We start from the raw sequence: 22,532 nt of genomic DNA, 5'->3' as shown, positions 1-22,532 counted from the left end.
TGAGATTAAACATTATATTCATAACATAAAAAAGAGAAAATAGAGAATTGATTTATTCAAGATTGGTCATTTATGAAACAATATATTGAGATTAAACAATATATTCATAACATAAAAGGAGAAAAATAGAGAAAACTGATTTACCAAAGATTAGTCATTTCTGAAACAATATATTGAGACTGAACAATATATTCGGAATAGAAAAAAGAGAAAAACAGAGAAAATTGATTTACTAAAGAAATGTCATTTCTTCCATCTCTCACACTAAGGTCAGGTAGCTATAAAAGAAAAAGAAAGAGAAAAATTGAGACATATAACAGTGGAAATGAAAATTGTTAGGGGTTTAGTAAGGGAAGAATGACAAAATGAAGGAAAAGACAGATTATGATTTTGTTTCCAGAAGAAGAACAAATTACATAATTGAATTGAAATAGGTTTCGATATTAGGGTTTCCAGTGAGACAAGTAACCGGGAAAATCCTCAAGGTTTTAGTGAGGGAAGAATGAAACTGTTAGTTGTGCTTTTCTTGTCTAGTTTTCTATTTTTAGGGTTTCTGTGAGGGAAGAAAAAAAATTGTTAGTTGTGCTTTTGTTATCTAGTTTTCTGTTCTTGGGGTTTCAATGAGGAAAGAAGAAAATTGTTAGTTGTGCTTTTGTTATCGAGTTTTCTATTTTTATCTCTCCTCTTTGAATTTTCATTCATTGCATCTAGAGAAAACTAAGCCGAAATCCACCACATTTCCGCAACTTTCCTCCTAAGTCAACACACGTCACTACTCCACCAACCTTACAACTCCAAATCCATTAATCACAAGTATTTAATGCATTTGATTGACTTTATTGGCAAATTCAAATATGCATAGTGGTGTTGTTTATACCTTTAATTCACTTTATCGGTAATGAAGTATATTCATTTCTGTATTTATTAGTAAATTCAAATATGTATAGTGGTTTGTTTATATATTAAATTCACTTTATCGGTAATCTAAATCTAAATATATGGTTGCTAATATTTAATGCTATTAAATTGTCTACTTGTTCCCATTGTAGTTTATAGTATAAATTAAAGTTGTGATCGTTAAATAACCCTAATATGAGAGAATACAAATTACAACGGACAACTCTAGGATTCAAGAATCTTGTTTCTCACACCTTAAATATTCCAACCCTTACAAAAGGAGAAGAGAAGGAAAAGAGAGATAAAAAAGTATAAGAAATCTCTCAAAATAACGGTAACAACAGATGATTAAAGACCATCTAACAAAGTAGAAAATTTGTGTACCTTTTTGTGTAAATTGTTAGTTGTGCTTTTGTTATCTAGTTTTCTGTTTTTATCTCTCATTTTTGAATTTTCATTCATTGCATATTGAACTTTCATTGAATTTTAACAGCTTGGCAATGGGAATAAATATAAAATAAATGATTTAAAAATTGCAAAAATTGGAAGAGAAAAACTGATATCAAAAGTGGCTAGGTGGCAATTTCGTAACCAAAGATTTTTAATATATAGGTATGTTAACATAATTCTAATATAATATATTTTATATATTATAATATATATTATAAATCTATAATATTTAAATATTGTACAAAACTATTTTAAAAATTTAAAAGGTGAGATACAGTTTTTAAGAAAAGATTTATAGTTATACAAAAAGGGTAACATAGTAATTATCTAAACAATACAGGCCTGCACACGAAGTCGCGAAAGCTAGGTACAAGGTCCAAACTAAACCATAACGCATTGTCAAAATGTGTGATATGGACGTAGGTGACCTTTGGGGCAGACTTTGGGGTGATCTACATAACGTTGGCAAGTTCTTGAAAGATGAGACTTCTTACAGATAGTGAGGTTAGATGATTTGGACTGCAGTGGATGTAATGATTAGGATGTAAAACCTAGACTTGAAGAAGCTTTTAATTTCTCTTTCTTTTATTGATGTAATGTTTTGGACTGCCGTGGATGCAATGACTAGGATGTAAAACCCGAGACTTAAAGAAGCTTTTAATTTCTAAAAACAAAAATTATCTAAACAATACTTTCACTTTTCCTTTCATTCTTCTTTCTTTTTTTCTCCCAATCCAAACAACTCAAAAATCATCTCATTTTCCTCTTATATTCATTCCTCTTATATTCTTTAGCTTATATTCCTTCCTCTCATTTTCATTCTTCTATCCAAACAGAGCAGTAGTCCCCCTGTTCCTATATAATTGTCATTATTTTGATCATTCTATTGTTCTTATTTACTTGTCACTTTTGAAACAATATATTAGCCATTTCTGAAACAATATATTAAGATTGAACAATATATTCAAATTAGAAAGAAGAGAAAAATTGAGTTACATAAGAAATACCCTTTATCCTATCTCTTATACTCAGGTCATAATGCTGCATAAAATGTTGCAAGAGAAAAAAAGAGAAAGATTGAGACAGATAACATGGGAAATTGTTAGGGTTTCAATGCATGAAGAATGACAAGATGAAGGAAAAGACAAAGATTAGGGTTTTGTTTACAGAAGAAGAACAAGATATGTAATTGAACTGAATTGAAATCGGTTCCAATCTAGGAAAACTAGCGAGAAAAATAATAGGGGAAATCGTTAGGGTTCAGTGAGGGAAGGAGTTGTGCTTTCTTATCTAGTTTTAAATTTTCTTATTCCATATGCAGTGCTCTACAAATTAAAAGTATAGTGTGATTCAATAACTTCTCTATTTACAGTTCTGTCATGAGGCAGAAAAATATAGAGAAAAGTAAAAGTTAAGGATTTCCGAATAACTGTACTTAGAGCACACTATTTCTTCTGACAATTATCTGCTTAAAGCTCATTGTGGTTTATAGTATTTAATTAAATTAAAGCTGCGATCGTTGAATAAACCTAAGATGAGAGAATACAAATTACAACGGACAACTCTAGGATTCCATAACCTAATTTCTCACACCTTAACTACTTCAACCCTTGCAAAAGGAGAAGAGAAGGAAAAGAGAGATAAAAAAGTATAGGAAATCTCTCAAAAATAACAGTAACGACAGATGATTTTGGACTTTAAAACAAAAAACAGATGATTAAAAACCATCTTACAGAGCAGAAAATTTGTGTACTTTTTTGTGTAATTTTTTTTTACTTCTTACATGGGGCACATACATTTCCCACAGGGCTATCATGTATGGTCTGTTTGTATGGCATGAAAGTGGATGGAAAAGTAAAGGAAGGATGTATTACGAAAGGAAAACATTGTTCCTGGTTTGGATATGCATGGAAAATAGGTGAAAATGTAAAACTGACGCATGGGACCCACATAAAACTTTTACCCGCAAATCTGCGAGGAAAACTCTCACGGACTACCAAATACATCACAAATTACCAGTATGTCCACAAGCATGCTATATATTCGGTCCATATTTTAATTTTTAACAGCTTGCCAATGGGATGAAGATAAAATAAATGATTTAAAAATTGTAAAATCTAGAAGTGAAAAAATGATATTAAAAGTGGCTAGGTGTCAATTTCGTAACCAAAGATTTTTAATATATAGGTATGTTAACTTAATTCTAATATAATATATTTTATATATTATAATACATATTATAAATCTATAATATTTAAATATTGTACAAAACTATTATAAAAATTTAAAAGGTGAGATACGGTTTTTAAGAAAAGATTTATAGTTATACAAAAAGGGTAACATAGTAATTATCTAAACAATACTTTCACTTTTCCTTTCATTCTTTTTTCTTTTTCTCTCAATTCAAACAACTCAAAAATCATACTCATAGGGGAAATCGTTAGGGTTCAGTGAGGGGAGAAGTTGTGCTTTGTTATCTAGTTTTGTGTTTTTGTTTGAACAAACTTAAAACACCTAAACAGTAGCACATAGGTCCCAGCTATTATAGGTCTTTCTGATCATATTAAATAAATAAAAATTTAATGTGCATACTCAAGATGATTTCGTTGGAGTGGTGCACCGCATCCCTACATGATGTAGATTCTCATTCACGAACAAATCATCATCCACCTTCTCGTTGAGCCTCTCTTTCTCCTCCTTCTCCGCCTTAAGTCTCGCGTTCTGCTCTTGGGTGAATAGATCCATATTCTTAACTGACTTATCAATCAACTCTTGGTTTGAAATAGTATTATTGGAGTTGACCACCTCTGTTAAAAAGAATGTGAATCCTCCCATAAGACCACCACCAGAAGTATTAAGAGCATGTGCCTCTCCATTCCCCGGCATGAAGTGAACAAAATGATTCCTCGTGAACCATAATCGGTTCCCTGAGGAAGTTCACCAACTAAACCATTAGCCCCATATACCTCCAAAGCTACCGTGACCCTGCAACTTTGTGTCGTCATTGTGAGCATTGCTGTCAATCGGAGTCCGGTGATAACTGCTACATTTCCAACATAAAACCATTTCACTCCAACACCGTCCGTATATCTAGTAAATCTATGTCCAGATATAAAAATTGAAATTGTATCCCCCTCTTTTGATGCAGCGAATACTGCATTAATTGTGTCTATAACTGTTCTTGTGGTGACCAGTACATTATCCTTGACGATCCTTATGTTCTTGCGAAGATATCCACAGGAGAACTCCAACATCTCTGAAAACACAGTTATATCTACCCATGAAGCAGTAGAAGGTATCCCTTCTTCTTTGGGGTAATACACCATAAGCACAAATGAAGTTAAGAGGGGAAGCCTTGGTCGCAGCCAACAAGTGGTGGAGGAGGCTTAGTTTTCTGTTTTATCTCTTTTTTTCAAATTTTCATTCATTGTATCTTGGCTAGCACCCCTTGTGCTACTTTTGAATACAATGACTTGACTTATGAAAAAAGGTCAAGATGAAGGTGAAGAAAAATATTAAGATTTTGTTTCCAGAAGAAGAGCAAGTTACAAAATTAATTGAAATAGGTTCCGATGCTAGGGTTTCCAGCGAGACAAATAACAAAGGAAATCATTAGGGTTTATGTGAAGGAAGAATGACAAGATGAAGGAAAAAACAGAGATTAAGGCTTCATTTCCAAAAGAAGTACAAGCTACATAATTGAATTGAAGTAGGTTCCGATGCTAGAGTTTCCAGCGAGATAGATAACAAGGCATATTATTAGAGTTTCAGTGAGGGAAGAATGATAAGATGAAGGAGAAGACAAAGATTAGGGTTTCGTTTCCATAAGAAGAACAAGATGCAAAATTGAATTGAAATAGGTTCCGATGCTAGGGTTTCCAGCGAGACAAATTGCGAAGAAAATCGTTAGGGTTTTCGTGAGGGAAGAAGGACAATATGACAGAAAAGACAGAGATTAGGGTTTCGTTTCAAGAAGAAGTACAGTATACAAATTTGAATTGTAATAGGTTCTGATGCTAGGGTTACCAGCGAGATAAATAACAAAGATATCGTTAGGGTTTCACTTGTGGAAGAAGGAAAAAATGAAGGAAAACACAGAGATTATATTCACGGATGACCACGTCAATATACATGTCGAAAAATCATTGACTAGTATATGAAAAACTAAACAAACAACTCTAATATACCAAAGCAGCATAATGAGAAAATCAATACCATTCATTATGTAAAGGCAAAATTGTGTCAAGAACGATTTGGACTAACAAAATCAGGGGTATTGTCTAATCCATGTTAAACCTAAACAAAACAGAAAACCAGAGACTAGGTCAATCATAAATCACAATCCATATATAATGCATATACAATTCACACAATGCACAATTATCCACCTCCAATTGGGTGAGGGTTTCTAGAGGTGGATTCAACAACTGATTCAGGGGTTATATATTTATGTGGGACGAATGAGTTGTTCCACCTGAGCTCTGAAACAATATAAACAATACAATATATTGAGATTAAACAATATATTCAGAATAGAAAAAAGAGAATTGATTTATTGAAGATTTTCCGTTTCTGAAGCAATATATTGAGATTAAACAATGAAAAAAGAGAAAACAAAGAAAATTGATTAACCGAAGATTATCCAGCGGGCCCATCCCCTGACGCTCGTTGATCCATCCGCCTCACAGATTATGCTGATCCACCCTTTCTTTTATTTCTCTCTTTCTCTCAAGAATTTGAGGGGTGAATGAATTAATTTTTTCTCAAGAGACCGCAATCTTAGTATCTTACTACTAAAGAAAATTATAGGAATTGTGATGTGTGATAGGTGACGGGAGAGAAAATACGAGAGAGAAAATGCAAGGAAAAAAAAGCAAGAAAAAAGAGTGAAAATAATATGTAAGAGAAAGAGAGATGGTGTGAGTATACAATAAATCCAAGATAAGTGGAATATAGTTAAATTTATTTATATATAATGGTATTCATCTATTGGGATGAGGTTAAGTAACCCTCATATGATATTTAGTCAACTTTTTTAATTTTTATTGGCCATCACATCATAGGAAAACAAAACCCACCCATATGTACAATCCTTAAGCAAAATAAAAGCAACACATGCATATGAGGTCGGGGTTAAGCGCATCTTCAATAGACATTTTAAAATAAGATCCAGATCTAACAAGATTTTAACAAGATTTAAGTGAAAAGTTTCCTTTAAAAGTTGCATTAATTAATTGTTAATTATCTCTAAACTTCACAGTTCTCACGTACACACGAGAAACTCACACGTGCCAACATTCAAATGCCTGCACGGCTACTACTACTATTTTCGTCCCCTTCATTTCCCTCTCAATTCTCAATCCAACCCAAACCCTACTTTCTCTCTCTTGTTTCTCTCTCTAGCATACCATTTCCACGAGATGAAGAACTCCACGCTACCGAGAAATCCCACCTCGCGGCTGCGGGACACTCCTCCCTCCGCCGCCAAATGTCGGCCCCCTCGAAACCACAAATCCTCCGACGACAAAGAGAACCACGCTCCTCCACCTCCTCCTCCTCAGCATCATTTCAAAAGCCCTTTACCCCCAAGACCTCCCCCTTCCACTCCCCACCCAAACCCTCTCAAGCGCAAGTCACCTGAAAATTCCCTCCCCGCCGCCGCAACCACAACCACCTCCTCCGATTCCGGCGTCAAGGTCTTCAGTCTCACTTCACTCTAGACAACATTTGGGGATTTTACATGCATTTTCCTTTGAGTTTCTAATTTTGTGCCCTAATTTCTAGGTTATTGTGAGGGTGAAGCCACTCTGCGGTGGTGACAACGACGAAGGAGGTTCTATAGTTCACAACATTTCCAGCGATTCCCTGTCCTTCAACAGCCACAATTTCAAATTTGACTCCGTCGCTCACGCTGACACTACTCAAGCATGAATAACCTACTGAACTCATGATCTCATTGCTGTTATTTATCTCAATTACTTAGTTGTTTAATGCAGTTTCTTGTCCTCGTTTGCAGCTTGACATTTTCGAGCTTGTCGGGGTGCCTCTTGTGGAGAATTGCTTAGCTGGGTTCAACAGCTCTGTGTTCGCTTATGGGTAGGTTTATTTCCATTCCCCCGTGTCGCATTATGGTGCTCTTGCCACTTCTTATACATGATACATCACATCTATCTTTTCATTGTTTACATGAGTGTTGTAATTGCGGTGTGAAGTTAATGAAATTGAAGAGTGAATTACTCATTTCTCTTCAGTGATTGTATTGATTTTCAAAATTTTCATGTAGACTGGGAGTGGAAAGACTTACACCACGTGGGATTAAATAACTGAATCCTATGGTTGAAGCCACTTTTTTCTTTTTCTTCTCGAGGCTTTTGTGGATTTTCATCTCAGGCAGTTTTTATTTTGTGGGCAATCAGCTTTCTCTTTCACGTACAATTTCCACACACTTTTTTATTACAAAATCTATCACATTTCCATTTTCAAGAAGGCTTAGAGTATTATTTAAGTGGAAATGAGTAATGTTTCATCCACACCTCTCTTTTGAGGTGGAGAGGTGGAATGGTGAAAGAGATAGGAAGAAAAGAAAAAGTAAGAGAGAGAAAATATGAGATGTGATAGATGATAAGATGAGAGAGATAGAAATAAAAAGAGGTGAAAATGGAGTGTTTAAAAAATGAGGTGTGTATATATCATTACTCAAGTGGAATTGGTAACGAAAACCCCCTTTATATATAGTAGGTGAGCCTCTTAACTCTAGATCTATGTACATGATATATGGTCAAGATTGGTGTGGTTGGATAATAATTCACGAAATCCGACCGATTGACTAATTTGCAAAATTGAGTGTAGTTAGGTGTAAATCTTAGGGCATAACTGCGAAAGCGTCTGACACACAAGGCAAGGCAGGTCTCCTATGTGACACATGTCTTTCGTTCTCATTCTTGTGAGCTCCCGATCATGTGAGTAGACTTTCAAATTGATTTACAGTAAGTTTTTTTTTTTTCAAATTCAAATTTTAAAGTGCGTTACGAACACAAATTATCGAACACAAACCTTAATCATTTGACTATCAATCAACACATTACCCGGAATTGCCAAAAATATATATATATATATATACACACACATGCAATGACATCTGGCTATTAACAATTGAGCATCGATTTTAGTACTAGAAGAGGCAATTGCCAAAAAATATATACATGCAATGACATAAACACATCACTGGCTATCAACAATTGAGCATCGATCTTAATTAGTACTATAAGAGCCAAACAAATAGCCAAGGAAGAAAAATAGTCACAACAAATCTCAATTCTATACTATAGAAGTCAATCTATCTATGTTTTCAAGCTATATCCATGAGGAATCAGTAATCTAAGAAAAAGACAATTTGATCTAAATTTGCAAGTTTCCCTACCAAGGAAAGTGATAACACCTCCGTGCCTTGGGCATGTAGTTGTTGCATGCCCTTTGGCCCTAATCAGAGCGGTGCTTTGCACTTTTAAGGACAAAAACAAAGAAACATAAACAAGGTTAGACAGTAGTAAGAAGGAGGGAGAACAAGCAGTAGTAACAGTGGTAGGAAGAATTAAAAATAGTAACAACAGGCAGCAAAAGTAACAAAAGGCAGCAATAGTAACAAGAATTAGTAAGAAGGAGTAGTAAGAGGCAGGGGTTAAGCTAGAAAGAATTTGTCACTCATGAGTTTGAAAGCAGAAGCTTTGTGAAGCTTTAATAGAAGTTTTTTCAAGATTTGCTGAGATGCGATCAACATCATTGACCATACCAGAGAGTTCACGGATGACCACATCACTGTAAATATAAATGTGGAGAAATCATTGGCCATTAGATGAAAAACTGAACAAACAAAATTAATCTACCAAAGCAGCATAGTGAGAAAATCAATATCGTTATTCTACATAGTCAATATTGTGTCAAAAACGGTTTGGAAGAAAATCAGAGGGGTATTGTCTAACCTCATGTTAGACCAAAACAAAACACAATAACACAAACCATGTAAATCATAAATCATAATCCATATATAATCCATATACAATTCATACAATCCATAATTATCCACCTCCAATTGGATGAGGGTTTCCAGAAGTGTCCTTAGTAACTGATTCAATTCAAGGGGTTATATATTTATGTGGGACGAATGAGTTGTTCCAACTAAGCCCTAAAACAATACAAACAATACAATATAATGAGATTAAACATTATATTCATAACATAAAAAAGGGGAAATAGAGAATTAATTTATTCAAGATTAGTCATTTCTGAAACAATTTATTGAGATTAAACAATATATTCAGAACATAAAAAAGAGAAAAATAGAGAAAATTGATTAACCAAAGATTAGTCATTCCTGAAACAATATATTGAGACAAAAAAATATATTCGGAATAGAAAAAAAGAGAAAAATAGAGAAAATTGATTTACTAAAGAAATGTAATTTCTTCCATCTTTCACACTCAAGTCAGGTTGCTGCAAGAAAAAGAAAGAGAAAAATTGAGACATATAACAATGGAAATGAACATTGTTAGGGTTTTAGTGAGGGAAGAATGACAAAGTGAAGGAAACAACATATTATGATTTCGTTTCCAGAAGAAGAACAAGATACATAATTGAATTGAATTGAAATAGGTTCTGATACTAGGGTTTCTAGTGAGACAGATAACATGGGAAATCATTAGGGTTTTAGTTAGGGAAAAGTGAAATTGTTAGTTGTGCTTTTGTTGTCTAGTTTTCTATTTTTAGGGTTTCTGTGAGGGAAGAAAAAAACTGTTAGTTGTGCTTTTGTCATCTATTTTTCTGTTCGTAGGGTTTCAGTGAGGAAAGAAGAAAATTGTTAGTTGTGCTTTTGTTATCTAGTTTTTTGTTTTATCTCTCATTTTCGAATTTTCATTCATTGTATTTAGGAAAAATTAAGCCGAAATCCACCACCTTTCCACCGAACTTTCCTCCCAAGTCAACACACGTCACACCTCCACCAACCTTTAATTCACTTTATCAGTAATGGAGTAAATTCATTTATGTGTTTATTAGTAAATCCAAATATGTATAGTGGTTTGTTTATATATCAAATTCACTTTATCGGTGATCTAAATCTAAATACCTAGATGCTGATATTTAATGCTATTAAATTGCATACATGTTCCCATTGTGGTTTATAGTATTTAATTCAATTAAAGTTGTGATCGTTGAATAACCCTAAGATGAGAGAATAAAAATTACAACAGACAACTCTAGGATTCAAGAACCATGTTTATCACACCTTAAATACTCCAACCCTTAATACAAAAGGTGAAGAGAAGGAAAAGAGAGATAAAAAGTATATGAAATCTCTCAAAAATAACAATAACAACAGATGATTAAAACTCATCTAACAGAGCAGAAAATTTGTGTACCTTTTTGTGTAATTTTTTTTTACTTCTTACATGGGTGCACATACATTTCCCGCAGGGCTATCATGTAGTCCCTTCGTTCCTATATGATTGTCATTATTTTGATCATTTTATTGTTCTTATTTACTTGTCATTTTTGAAACAATGTATTAGCCATTTATGAAACAATATATTCATAATAGAAAAAAGAGAAAAATGGAGTTACTTAAGAAATGTCATTTCTCTCATCTCTTGTACTCAGGTCATGTTGCTGCATAAAATGCTGCAAGAAAAAAAAAGAGAAAAATTGAGACAGATAACAAGGGAAATCGTAAGGGTTTCAGTGCGTGAAGAAGGACAAGATGAAGGAAAAAACATAGATTAGGGTTTCATTTACAGAAGAAGAACAAGATACATACTTGAATTGAATTGAAATCAGTTCCAATTTAGGGTTTCTAGCGAGACAAATAATAGGGGAAATCGTTAGGGTTTAGTGATGGAAGAAGTTGTGCTTTTATTATCTAGTTTTCTGTTTTTGTTTGAACAAACTTAAAACACCTAAACAAAAGCATATGAAGAAATTTATTATCAGCAAACATATAGGTCCCAACTATTATAGGTCTTACTGAACATATTAAATTAAAGAAAAATTTAATGTACATACTCAAGATGATTCGTTGCGGTGGTGCACCGCATCCCTACATGCTGTAGATTCTCATTCACGAAAAAATCACCATCCACCTTCTCGTTGAGCCTTTCTTTCTCATGTTTCTCTGCCTTGAGTCTCGCGTTCTACTCTTGGGTGAATAGATCCATATCAGTTACTGACTTATCACTCAACTCCTGGTTTGAAATAATATTATTGGAGTTGACCGCCTCTGTTAAAAAGAATGTGAATCCCCCCGTAAGACCACCATCAGGAGTATTAAGAGCACGTGCCTCTTCATCCCCCGGCATGAAGTGAACAAAATGATTCCTCGCGAACCATCATCGGTTCTCTGAGGAAGTTCACTAACTAAACCATTAGCCCCGCATACCTCCAAAGCTACCGCGACTTTGCAAATTTGTATCATTATTGTGAGCATTGTTGTCAATTGGGGTCCGGTGATAACTGCTCCATTTCCACCAGAAAAACAGTTCACTCCAACACTGTCCGTAAATCTAGTAAATTTGTGTCTGGGTATAAAAATTGAAATCGTATCCCCTCTTTTGATGCAGCGAATATTGCATTGATTGTATCTATAACCGTTCATGTGGTGACCAATACATCATCCTTGACGATCCTTATGTTCTCGCGAAGATATCCGCGGGAAAACTCCAGCATCTCTTAAAACACAGTTACATCTACCCATGAAGTAGTAGAAGGTATCCATTCTTCTTTGGGGTATTGTAGACCCACTAAAACAGCTCGACGCACCATAAACACAAATGAAGTCAAGAGGAAGCTCTGGTCGCAGCCAACAAGTGGTTGAGGAGGCTTAGTTTTATGTTTTTATCTCTCTTTTTCGAATTTTCATTCATCGTATCTCGGCTAGCACCCCTTGTGCTACTTTTGAATACAATGACTTGGCTTATGAAAAAAAGGTCAAGATGAAGGTAAAGACAAAGATTAAGATTTCGTTTATAGAAGAAGATCAAGATACAAAATTGAATTGAAATAGGTTCTGATGCTAGAGTTTCCAGTGAGACAAATTGCGAAGGAAATCGTTAGGGTTTCCGTGAGGGAAGAAGGACAAGATGACGGAAAAGACGGAGATTTGAGTTCGTTTCAGGAAGAAGTACAATATATAAAATTGAATTGTAACAAGTTTCGATGCTAAGGTTACCAACGAGACAGATAACAGAGATATCATTAGGGTTTCCCTTGTGAAGAAGGAAAAAAATGAAGGAAAACACAAAGATTATATTCACGGATGACCGCGTCAATATAAATGTGGAAAAATCATTGACCAGTATATGAGAATCTAAACAAACAAAACTAATCTACCAAAGCAGCGCAATGAGAAAATCAATACCATTCATTTTGTAAAAGCAGAATTGTGTCAAGAACAGTTTGGACTAACAGAATCATATGCGTATTGTCTAATCCATGTTAGACCTAAACAAAACACAAAAATAGAGACCATGTAAATCATAAATCATAATCCATATATAATGCATATACAATTAATACAATCCATATATAATTATCCACCTCCATTTGGGTGAGGGTTTCTAGAAGTGGATTCAACAACTGATTCACGGGGTTATATATTTTTGTGAGACGAATGAGTGGTTCCACTTGAGCTCTGAAACAATATAAACAATACAATATATTGAGATTAAACAATATATTCAGAATAAAAAAAGAGAGGCTAAAAAGCATTTTTGGCCCCTGATGTTTCAAGTTTGTGCAAATTCTGCCCCTATCTATTTTTGTCGATGTTTCTACCCCTCATGTATTAGCCAGCGGGCCCATCCCCTAAACAATATATTTAGAACAGAAAAAAGAGAAAAACAAAGAAAATTGATTTACCGAAGATTAGCCAGCGGGCCCATCCCCTAAAGATCGTTGATCCATCCGCCTCATAGATTATGATGATCCACCCTTTCTTTTATTTCTCTCTTTCTCTCAAGAATTTAAGGGGTTAATGAATTAAATTTTTCTTAACAGACAGCAATCTTAGTATCTTACTAACAAGGAAAATTGTAGGAACTGTGATGTGTGATTTAGACATTTAGCTATACAATTTTTTAACTCTTTATTAATATTTTCTTAAAATTAAAGCTAAATCATCCATTTATGTGTTTTTTAAAGTTATTACTTGAAACGAGCATGTTAGAGATTCTTTTACAATTGATAAAGTAGTCGTAACCTATTATGTGAGTAAATTCTTTTACAACTGATGAAGTAGTCATAATCAATTATGAGGAAGTTACTCTCTAGCTTCTAACATAATTGATTTTGGGATTGAAAATAATTCTCTAAAATGACTTTCAAACATTTATTTTGTGTGTAGCTCATGAGTCGAGTGCCATAATTAATTAGAAGAAAAAGAAGTTGGACTCAGGAGCTCTACACAACAACTTTTTTTTTCTTCAATATTTAATGCTTTAAAATCCATTTTTGAATAGCTGGGGTCGTTCCATGCTTGTTTCATCCCACGCACGCTTCATCTAGCAACCGTTTTTTTAGTTTTTCATGACCCTATAGTCAATCTCAAGTACTCATTTTCAGTGTTTTTTCACAAGATTTAAGCCACTAGGGAAAAAAAAGAGTAAAATATAGATTGATTATACTATGTTATTTAATTTTCAAGCTGTCTAAATTACACATAAAAAAATTTAGGTTAACTAACTCATATTCATATGTGATCCAATCACATTTTACATCTCCACCTCACCAAGTTATGAAAAAAAGAGAGGTAAATTAATGATATGATAGGAGACGGAACAAAAAATGCAAAGAGAGAAAGCAAGAAAAAAGAGTGAAAATAATATGTAAGAGAAAGAGAGATGATGTGAGTATATAATAACTCCAAGATAAGTGGAATATAGTTAAATTCATTTATAAATAATCGTATTGATCTATTGGGACGAGGTTAAGTAACCCTCATAAGTTATTTAGTCAACTTTTTTAATTTTTATTGGCACATCACAGGAAAATAAAACCCACTCATATGTACAATCCTTAAGCAAAATAAAAGCAACATGCGCATATGGGGCCGGGGTTAAGCATGCCCCTTAGAGCATCTTGAATATAAATTGGCTTAATTGCAACTTTGGTCCCCGACGTTTACTAATGCCACGATTTTGGTCCCCCACCTAATTTAATTACATGGATGGTCCCCGACGTTGTAGGCCGTGTGCAACGTTAGTCCTACTGTTTATTTCTTAATGGAGGAGGCTTACGTGGACGTCCAGTTGGAGAGAGAAATGAGGTATGAGGAGAGAGGGAAGCATGTGAGTATCACGTGACCCTTATCTGAACCTATTATACCCAAACCCCTGACCTCCCTGGAACGAAGAAGGTAACGCGATTTAGATCCCTAGGGTTTCAGATTTGGGTATAATGAGTTCATATAAGGTTCACGTGAGTTCACGTGATACTCACGTGCTCCCCTCTCTCCTCAGATCTTTTTTTTCTCTTCAACTAGACGTCCACGTAAGCCTCCTCCATTAAGAAATAAACAGTAGGACTAACGTTGCACGCAGCCTACAACGTCGGGGACCATCCATGTAATTAAATTAGGTGAGGGACCAAAATCGTGGCATTGGTAAACGTCGGGGACCAAAGTTGTAATTAAGCCATATAAATTTTAAGTTGAGATCTTAAAATAAGATTTGAATATAACAAGATTTGTCATTAAAGTTATCCTACATGACATGGGATTTGAGTAAAAGTTAAGATTTATGTCTTAGATATATTATAGGGCTAAACTCGGTTAACTTAAATTAAAAAATATATTCATTGGTTGAACTCAAAATGCACATTTTCCCTTTTCCAATAAAAAATGCTAATGAAACGAATGAGATGAAATGAGGGAAATTTATTTTTTTTCCAGCTTAAGCAAACAAGGCCACAAGTAGTTAGAGCCAGAGGGACCCCTCGGATCAGTGAAAAGTTTCCTTTAAAATTAGTTGCATTAATTAATAATTAATTATCTCTCTAAACAAACTTCACACGTGCGAACATTCAAATCCCTGCACGGCTACTACTATCTTCGTGTTCCTTTCATTTCCCTCTCAATTCTCAAATCTCAACCCAACCCAAACCCTACTTTCTCTCTTGTTTCTCTCTCTAGCATTTCCACGAGATGAAGAACTCGACGTTACGGAGAAATACGACCTCACGGCCGTGGAGCACTCCTCCCTCCGCCGCCAAACGCCGACCCCCTCGAAATCACAAATCCTCCGACGACAAAGAGAACCATGCTCCTCCTCCTCCTCAGCAACATTTCAAAAGCCCTTTACCCCCAAGACCTCCCCCTTCAACTCCCCACCCAAACCCTCTCAAACGCAAGCTACCCGAAAATTCCCTTCCCGCCGCAACCGCAACCGCAACCGCAACCACTTCCTCCGATTCCGGCGTCAAGGTCTTCAGTCTCACTTTACTCTGAACACAATTTGGGGATTTTACATGCATTTTCCTTTGAGTTTCTAATTTTGTGTCCTAATTTCTAGGTAATTGTGAGGGTGAAGCCACTCTGCGGCGGTGACAACGACGAAGGAGGTTTTATAGTTCACAACATTTCCACTGATTCCCTGTCCTTCAACGGCCAGAATTTCAAATTTGACTCTGTCGCTCACGCCGACACTACTCAGGCATCAATAACCTACTGAACTCATGATCTCATTGCTGTTATTTATCTCAATTACTCAGTTGCTTAATGCGGTTTCTCGTCCTCATTTGCAGCTTGACATTTTCGAGCTTGTCGGGTGCCTCTTGTGGAGAATTGCTTAGCTGGGTTCAACAGCTCTGTGTTCGCTTATGGGCAGGTTTATTTCCATTCTCCCGTGTCGCATTATGTTGCTCTTGCCACTTCCTATACATGATACATCACATCTATCTTTTCATTGTTTACATGAGTGTTGTAATTGCGGTGTGAAGTTAATGAAATTGAAGAGTGAATTACTCATTTCTCTTCAGTGATTGTATTGATTTTCAAAATTTTCATGTAGACTGGGAGTGGAAAGACTTACACCATGTGGGGTCCTTCCAATGCTTTATATGATGAGCATTCAACAAATGATCAACAAGGCCTTACGCCTCGTGTTTTTGAGCTACTCTTTGCCCGCATAAATGAAGTAAGAATCAAGTGTTGTTCTTGATTAAATCTGTTGTTGATCTTATAAACTTTGTTGTGATGTTCACTATTGTGCTTTCTAATTAGGAGCAACCTAAGCATTCTGGCGAGCAACTCATGTATCGGTGCCGCTGCTCTTTCCTTGAGGTTGAAACTGTTAATCATTTCCTTCCATGTTCTCTGTCCTGATTGCTTAGACTTGTGATCTAGTCTTTTTGATGCACAAATTTGTTATGCAGATATACAACGAGCAAATAACAGATCTGTTAGACCCGAGTCGAAGAAATCTACAGGTAAACTCAAACCATTATAGTTTTCCCTCATTCATGTTTATCAGGTTTATACTGGAACTGGTCTTTTGTTGTTTACTCAGATTAGAGAAGATGTCAAATCTGGTGTCTATGTAGAAAATCTTACAGAGGAGCATGTGTGTACAATGAAGGATGTGATTCAGCTTTTGGTGAAGGTGAGCTTCACATTCATGTACTAATAGAAGTGCTTTGTTTCTTTTATTTTAAGGATCCTACTAAGGTGCAATATCTGACAACATGATTAGCCTTTCTAAAACTGGTCTTAGTCTGCTGTTCTGTAACAGGTTAGCATTTGATGCTCTGAAAGCATGCCAAATGGAATGGAAAATACTCATCATGTTCATTTTAGAAAAATTAAATGATTTTATGTCATGCATCTATATTGAATGCTTTTATTTATAGGCTTGCCTTTGTGCTTTTCACCTTTATGTGTTTTACTATTATATTCATTTTATTATGCAGGGATTGATAAACAGGAGAGTAGGTGCTACCTGTATAAATTCTGAAAGTTCCCGTTCACATACTGTCTTTACTTGTGTTGTTGAATCTCGATGCAAGGTGATGTTTTCATCTCTCTTGGTCCAGAGATTCTTAAATAATATAATTTTTTAATAGCATTAGTATAGTGAAATTGTATTATGAGTTGTATGTAGATAGGAAGTCCAAACAGTTAAATGAGCTTTAAGCAGATAATTATCAGAAGAAATGATGTGCTATAATTACAGTTATCCGCAAATCCTGAACTTTTACTTTTCTCTTATCCTGTTTGTTAAAAGAACTTCTTTTCAGAAGATAATTTTTCTGCCTCATGACAGAACTGTGAATAGAGAAGTTATTGAATCACGTTATATTTTCAATTTGTAGAGCATTGCAGATGGAATAAGCAAATTTAAAACAAGTAAAATCAATCTTGTTGATCTAGCTGGGTCAGAACGACAGAAATTAACCGGTGCATCAGGAGACCGTTTGAAGGAAGCTGGCAATATTAATAGATCACTTTCACAGCTTGGGTATGGCTTAATTTGTGTTGTATTACACTGTTAGAGGATATTTGTTCACATATTTTAACATAGACACTGAGAGGTGCACTCACCAACCAGTAAGCGAGCAAGCATTTTTGGTCACCTATTTTAATATATAAGACATAGTTTGATTAAATGCAATAAAAAAATCTATTATAACTTAAAAATATGAATATTATTTAATGTTAAATACATTCAAATGAATTTACACAATATATAAATTAAAAAATATATATTTAATTAATTTCAGTTCAACTGTGGTTTGATTACGGATGGACCACTAAAAACCTTAAATAAGTGCCTTCATTAGTTGAATGACCGGTTCAATTTTAAAAAGTTCGGTTTTGTTATCGTTTATCATTTTAATTCCTTCCTGACTACCAAAGTCTACAGTCTCATTCTCATCATTCCAAGTACTCACTGAGCTTAAATCGGACTGCAGGAATTTGATAAACATTCTTGCTGAAATTTCTCGGACAGGAAAACAGAGGCATATACCATATAGAGACTCTAAACTGACATTTTTATTGCAGGAGTCTCTTGGAGGAAATGCAAAATTAACATTGGTTTGTGCTATTTCCCCTGCACAAAGGTATATAAACCACTAGTAATTCAGACCTTTTTTTTACTCTTGATGTATTATGGATTTTTTACATGACTCAGCATTGCAGTTGTAGGAGTGAAACTTTTAGTACATTGAGATTTGCACAACGTGTCAAAGCTATCAAGAACAAAGCAGTTGTTAATGAAGTAAAGCATGATGATGTGAACCAATTACGAGAAGTGATACGCCAACTCAGAGTATATCTCTCTTCCACCATATTATCAATCTTTCTTTTCCCTGGCCTGTAATGAAATTTTTATTAACCAAACAGGGTGAGCTGCATCAAATTAAAACAAATGGTTGCACTCCAAGTGATGAAAGTAGAGGTCATCCAGCAGCTTGGATCCGAAGAAGTTTGAATTTATTGCAGTCTAGCCTCAATCACCCATTTTCACTACCTCATGTTGATGATGATGGTGATGAGGAGATGGAGATTGATGAGGATGGTGTTGAGGATCTTGCTGTAGTTCACTACAATCCTAGTGGAGGTTCTGATGGTTCTTCTGCAACCAATGGATCCATTAGCTTTCCAGGGGAAGCAATGAATTGTAACGCCCCTGCTAACCTCAGTCTAGCTCAACACAATACATCCCCCATCCTCAAATCCCCAACCCCGAGTGTTTTGCCAACAATCAGCAACAGCAGGAAAAGTTTGAAGACCTCATCTAAACTGTCTCCTTCTGAGAATTATCTTCATGGTGAAAGTGATCTGGGTACAAAAACTGTCAATGAGGAAATCTTATCTACTGCTCTCTCTAGTCAGACATCTCCAATTTTCCTTACTAAAACTGTCAATTTACCAGAAAGCACCCTCCATGATCGTGAAACTATTGATGGCCAACATCATGGTGCAGCTCTGGGGCTGTCATCATTGAGGCTCTCACTGAGACCCAAGGATTCCGAGCTAGTTTTTCCAGTGGACAAAGTTGATGTGGGAGTGCAAACTTTTCCTGAAGATGATGTCAGAGAGGAAAATCCTGTTGTGTTTAGCTGTAGTAAATGTAAAGGCAGAATACAGCTTGATGTTGACAAGATTGTCAATTGCTCAAATATGCAGCTGGTACCTGTTGATTGCCCTGAGTTCACTGATAAACCAAAGAAGCAAGTTCTAAAATTGAGTGTAAGAATCCTAGTGGTATTTTTCCAGTATAGCTTAATCTCAATCCACTAATTATAACTCCTTTCTCGTGAGATGTAGGAAGTAGAGAAGGTTTTGGCAGGATCCATAAGGAGAGAAATGACACTTAAGGAGATCTGTGCAAAGCAGACTTCTGAGACAATGCAACTAAACCGCTTGGTAATTTTATGTTTTTTTAATGACGAGCATATGTGCTTTGTTTCATCATCTATTGTGACTATTCTCAATCGTATTTGTAGTTGCAACAGTACAAGCATGAGAGGGAAAACAATGCCATAATAGCACAGACAAGGGAAGATAAAATTCTTCGCCTTGAGAGCCTCATGGGTGGTGTTTTGCCCTCTAAGGAATACATGGATGAAGAATTGGTGTCCCTCACACATGAACACAAGGTAGAAATAAGTCCTTTTAAGGTTTCCCTTTGATGCTTATATTATAGATAACCCACTATCGACATTTTACAGCTTTTAAAGGAGAACTATGAGCACCATCCAGAAGTTCTGGAGATGAAGATAGAGTTAAAAAGAGTACAAGCAGAGCTACAAGAATATCAGGATTTCTTTGAATTTGGGGAGAGGGAAGTGTTGATGGAAGAGATATGTAATTTAAGAAATCAGCTTCACTTTTATATAGGCTCTTCATCCACATCTGCTAAAAAGCAATATCCGCTATTGCAATTGACTTCTTCATCTGAACCCAGATCGGCAGCATACGTCACTGCCATTCCAGATTCAACAGAGGCTAGTGCTGAGGTAAATGCAAATCCAGAATCAACCAAAGACAGCACCAAAGTAAAACTTGAACAAGAAATAATTCAATGGATTGAGGCAGAAAGTAAGTGGATTTCTCTTTTTAAAGAGCTGAGAGCTGAGCTTGAAGATAGCAGGTCATTAGCTGAAAGGAGTAAGCAGGAACTAGATGCTGAGAGGAAGTGCACTGAGGAACTGAATAATGCAATGCAAATTGCTATAGAAGGCCATGCACGAATTTTAGAACAGTACGCAGATTTGGAAGAGAAGCACATCCAATTACTTGAGAGGCATAGAATGATCCATGAAGGAATTGATGATACCAAAAAAGCAGGAGTAAAAGGTGCAGAATCTAAACTCACAAAAGCCCTTGCTGCAGAAATTTCAGCATTAAAAGCAGAAAGAGAAAAGGAAGGGAAAATCCTAGAAGATGAAAATAGAGGGCTTCAGGCTCAATTGAAGGACACCACCGAAGCAGTGCAAGCTGCAGGCGAACTGGTTGTGCGGCTAAAAGAAGCAGAAGAAGTTCTAATTACCGCACAGGTGAGTTAAGAATCAGGGTATTTTCATGTTTGTTACAACTAAGCCTCTGAAATAATCAATGCATATTTTCAATAGTTTTCATCAGCACTTGTTGCTTTTTAGCAACCCCCGAACTTCACTGCATCATCACCAGCACCAGTATTCTGCTTGTCTATTCTATCTGCGTCCTCTATTATCATACTATGTGGAGAATGAGGAAAGGTCTCTTCTAGCTGCCACTAAGAAGCTTAGCCATCAGTATGAAATATGAACTTCTGTGTTAGTAGTGAGTAGTGACTGCCAAACAGAATAAATATGTTTTTGCCTGGTAGCAACTTAGTATGCAAAGCTACTTGGGTTAGGAAATGGTTCTATTAGATTAAAATTTGACATATGGCTTCCTTTTATACTAGTTTTAAATTCCAAGAGAATGAGATCTAAAAATGAAGGAATATAAGTAGAAGAAATAAGGAGTAAGAAGTTGCGTCCATTCATTACTCTTACAATTTATACCCTTCCATTTTTCTAATGTTTAAGTTAGTCCCTCCTATTACTTGCTTGTAATTACATCTTATTTTGAAGACTCTTTCTGGCATCCAAGAAAGATGGTCAATTTATTTTGTTACAGTTGAAGCAATACATATAATTAGTTTAACTGGTACTGGCAATATTTTTTAAAGAGCTGGGTCAGTTCAATTCAACGAGTTCGTTTTTCCTGACTGTAAGATGTAATTTGCAGAAGCGTGCGATGGATGCCGAGCAGGAAGCTGCGAGGGTCTACAGACAAATGGATAAATTGAAGAAGAAACATGCGGAGGAGATTAGCGTACTTAATGAGCTCATTGCTAAAACACGTTTGCCAGAGGAAGATGTTCAACCTCCTTGTGATGATTCTGTCATACCTACTTATGATGACACCAAGATGTCACACCCTCTTAATAATCAATTTGAGTCATTTTATTATGAAGAGGACGGTGAACTTGAAAAATTAGCAGAACAATCACCGTTTTCTGGTTATGACAGATGCAACATATAGATTGATCACACTAAGGTAAATAGTAGTAATGTTCAGTTTGTGTTTGTTCGTTCGTATGATTTGTGTTCAATTGTCTCTTTCCTTGCTCTAAAGCGCAATTTGAATAGCCAGACTTAGCCCACCGGAGTTAATGGATTAGAAAGTGTGAGGAGTTCTGCATTAATCTGCTGTGAGGAATCAATATATTTAGGACTTAGGGCTATTGACATTAATGAATTGAAGAGACAAGGTTCAAAAAAGAACTGTGGAGAAAGCCATTTTAGCTGAAAAAATTGAAGATATGTGATCATTGCTTGGTCAATTATAACGTTGTCGCAAGTTTTGCCTTAGTTTCCTATGAGAAACCAGTCTACATTGGTTAGTTGGTAATCGTAGTTTCATTTTTGGGTATGCCCACACTAGTTCATGGATATGTGTGATTCACAAGCATTCTGTTTTGACTCTGTTTTCAATCCAAAGTTTGATTTTATTGTTTTGATTTTACTCGTGTCTATAATTGCAAGTTATTTTTGGCGTCTCACAATTAAAAATCACAATTTACAGAAGAGAAATTAAGAGATAACCCAAAAGAGAAAACACAACATCTATTCCTAATAGAACCATCAAATTCTTCTAAAATAGTTTAAAG

The 22,532-nt window shown here is 35.4% G+C and overlaps 1 protein-coding gene across 1 annotated transcript; it reads left to right on the top strand.

Annotated features, from left to right (window-relative positions):
• Positions 1 to 15,479: 15,479 nt before the first annotated feature.
• LOC130715925 (kinesin-like protein KIN-12B) lies at positions 15,480 to 22,321 on the top strand. The gene is given in 17 exon segments (XM_057566082.1): positions 15,480 to 15,811; positions 15,900 to 16,040; positions 16,132 to 16,153; positions 16,156 to 16,214; positions 16,398 to 16,523; positions 16,610 to 16,669; positions 16,762 to 16,815; positions 16,896 to 16,988; positions 17,296 to 17,391; positions 17,698 to 17,843; positions 18,298 to 18,447; positions 18,527 to 18,656; positions 18,731 to 19,579; positions 19,658 to 19,756; positions 19,837 to 19,989; positions 20,062 to 20,889; positions 21,608 to 22,321. Coding segments are annotated over 17 exon segments (3,582 nt in total). The 5' UTR covers positions 15,480 to 15,532; the 3' UTR covers positions 21,905 to 22,321.
• Positions 22,322 to 22,532: the final 211 nt, after the last annotated feature.

Source organism: Lotus japonicus, chromosome 4, assembly GCF_012489685.1.
Source record: "Lotus japonicus ecotype B-129 chromosome 4, LjGifu_v1.2".
NCBI classification, from domain to species: domain Eukaryota; kingdom Viridiplantae; phylum Streptophyta; class Magnoliopsida; order Fabales; family Fabaceae; genus Lotus; species Lotus japonicus.
This window is presented reverse-complemented; position numbering and strand designations above follow the sequence as displayed.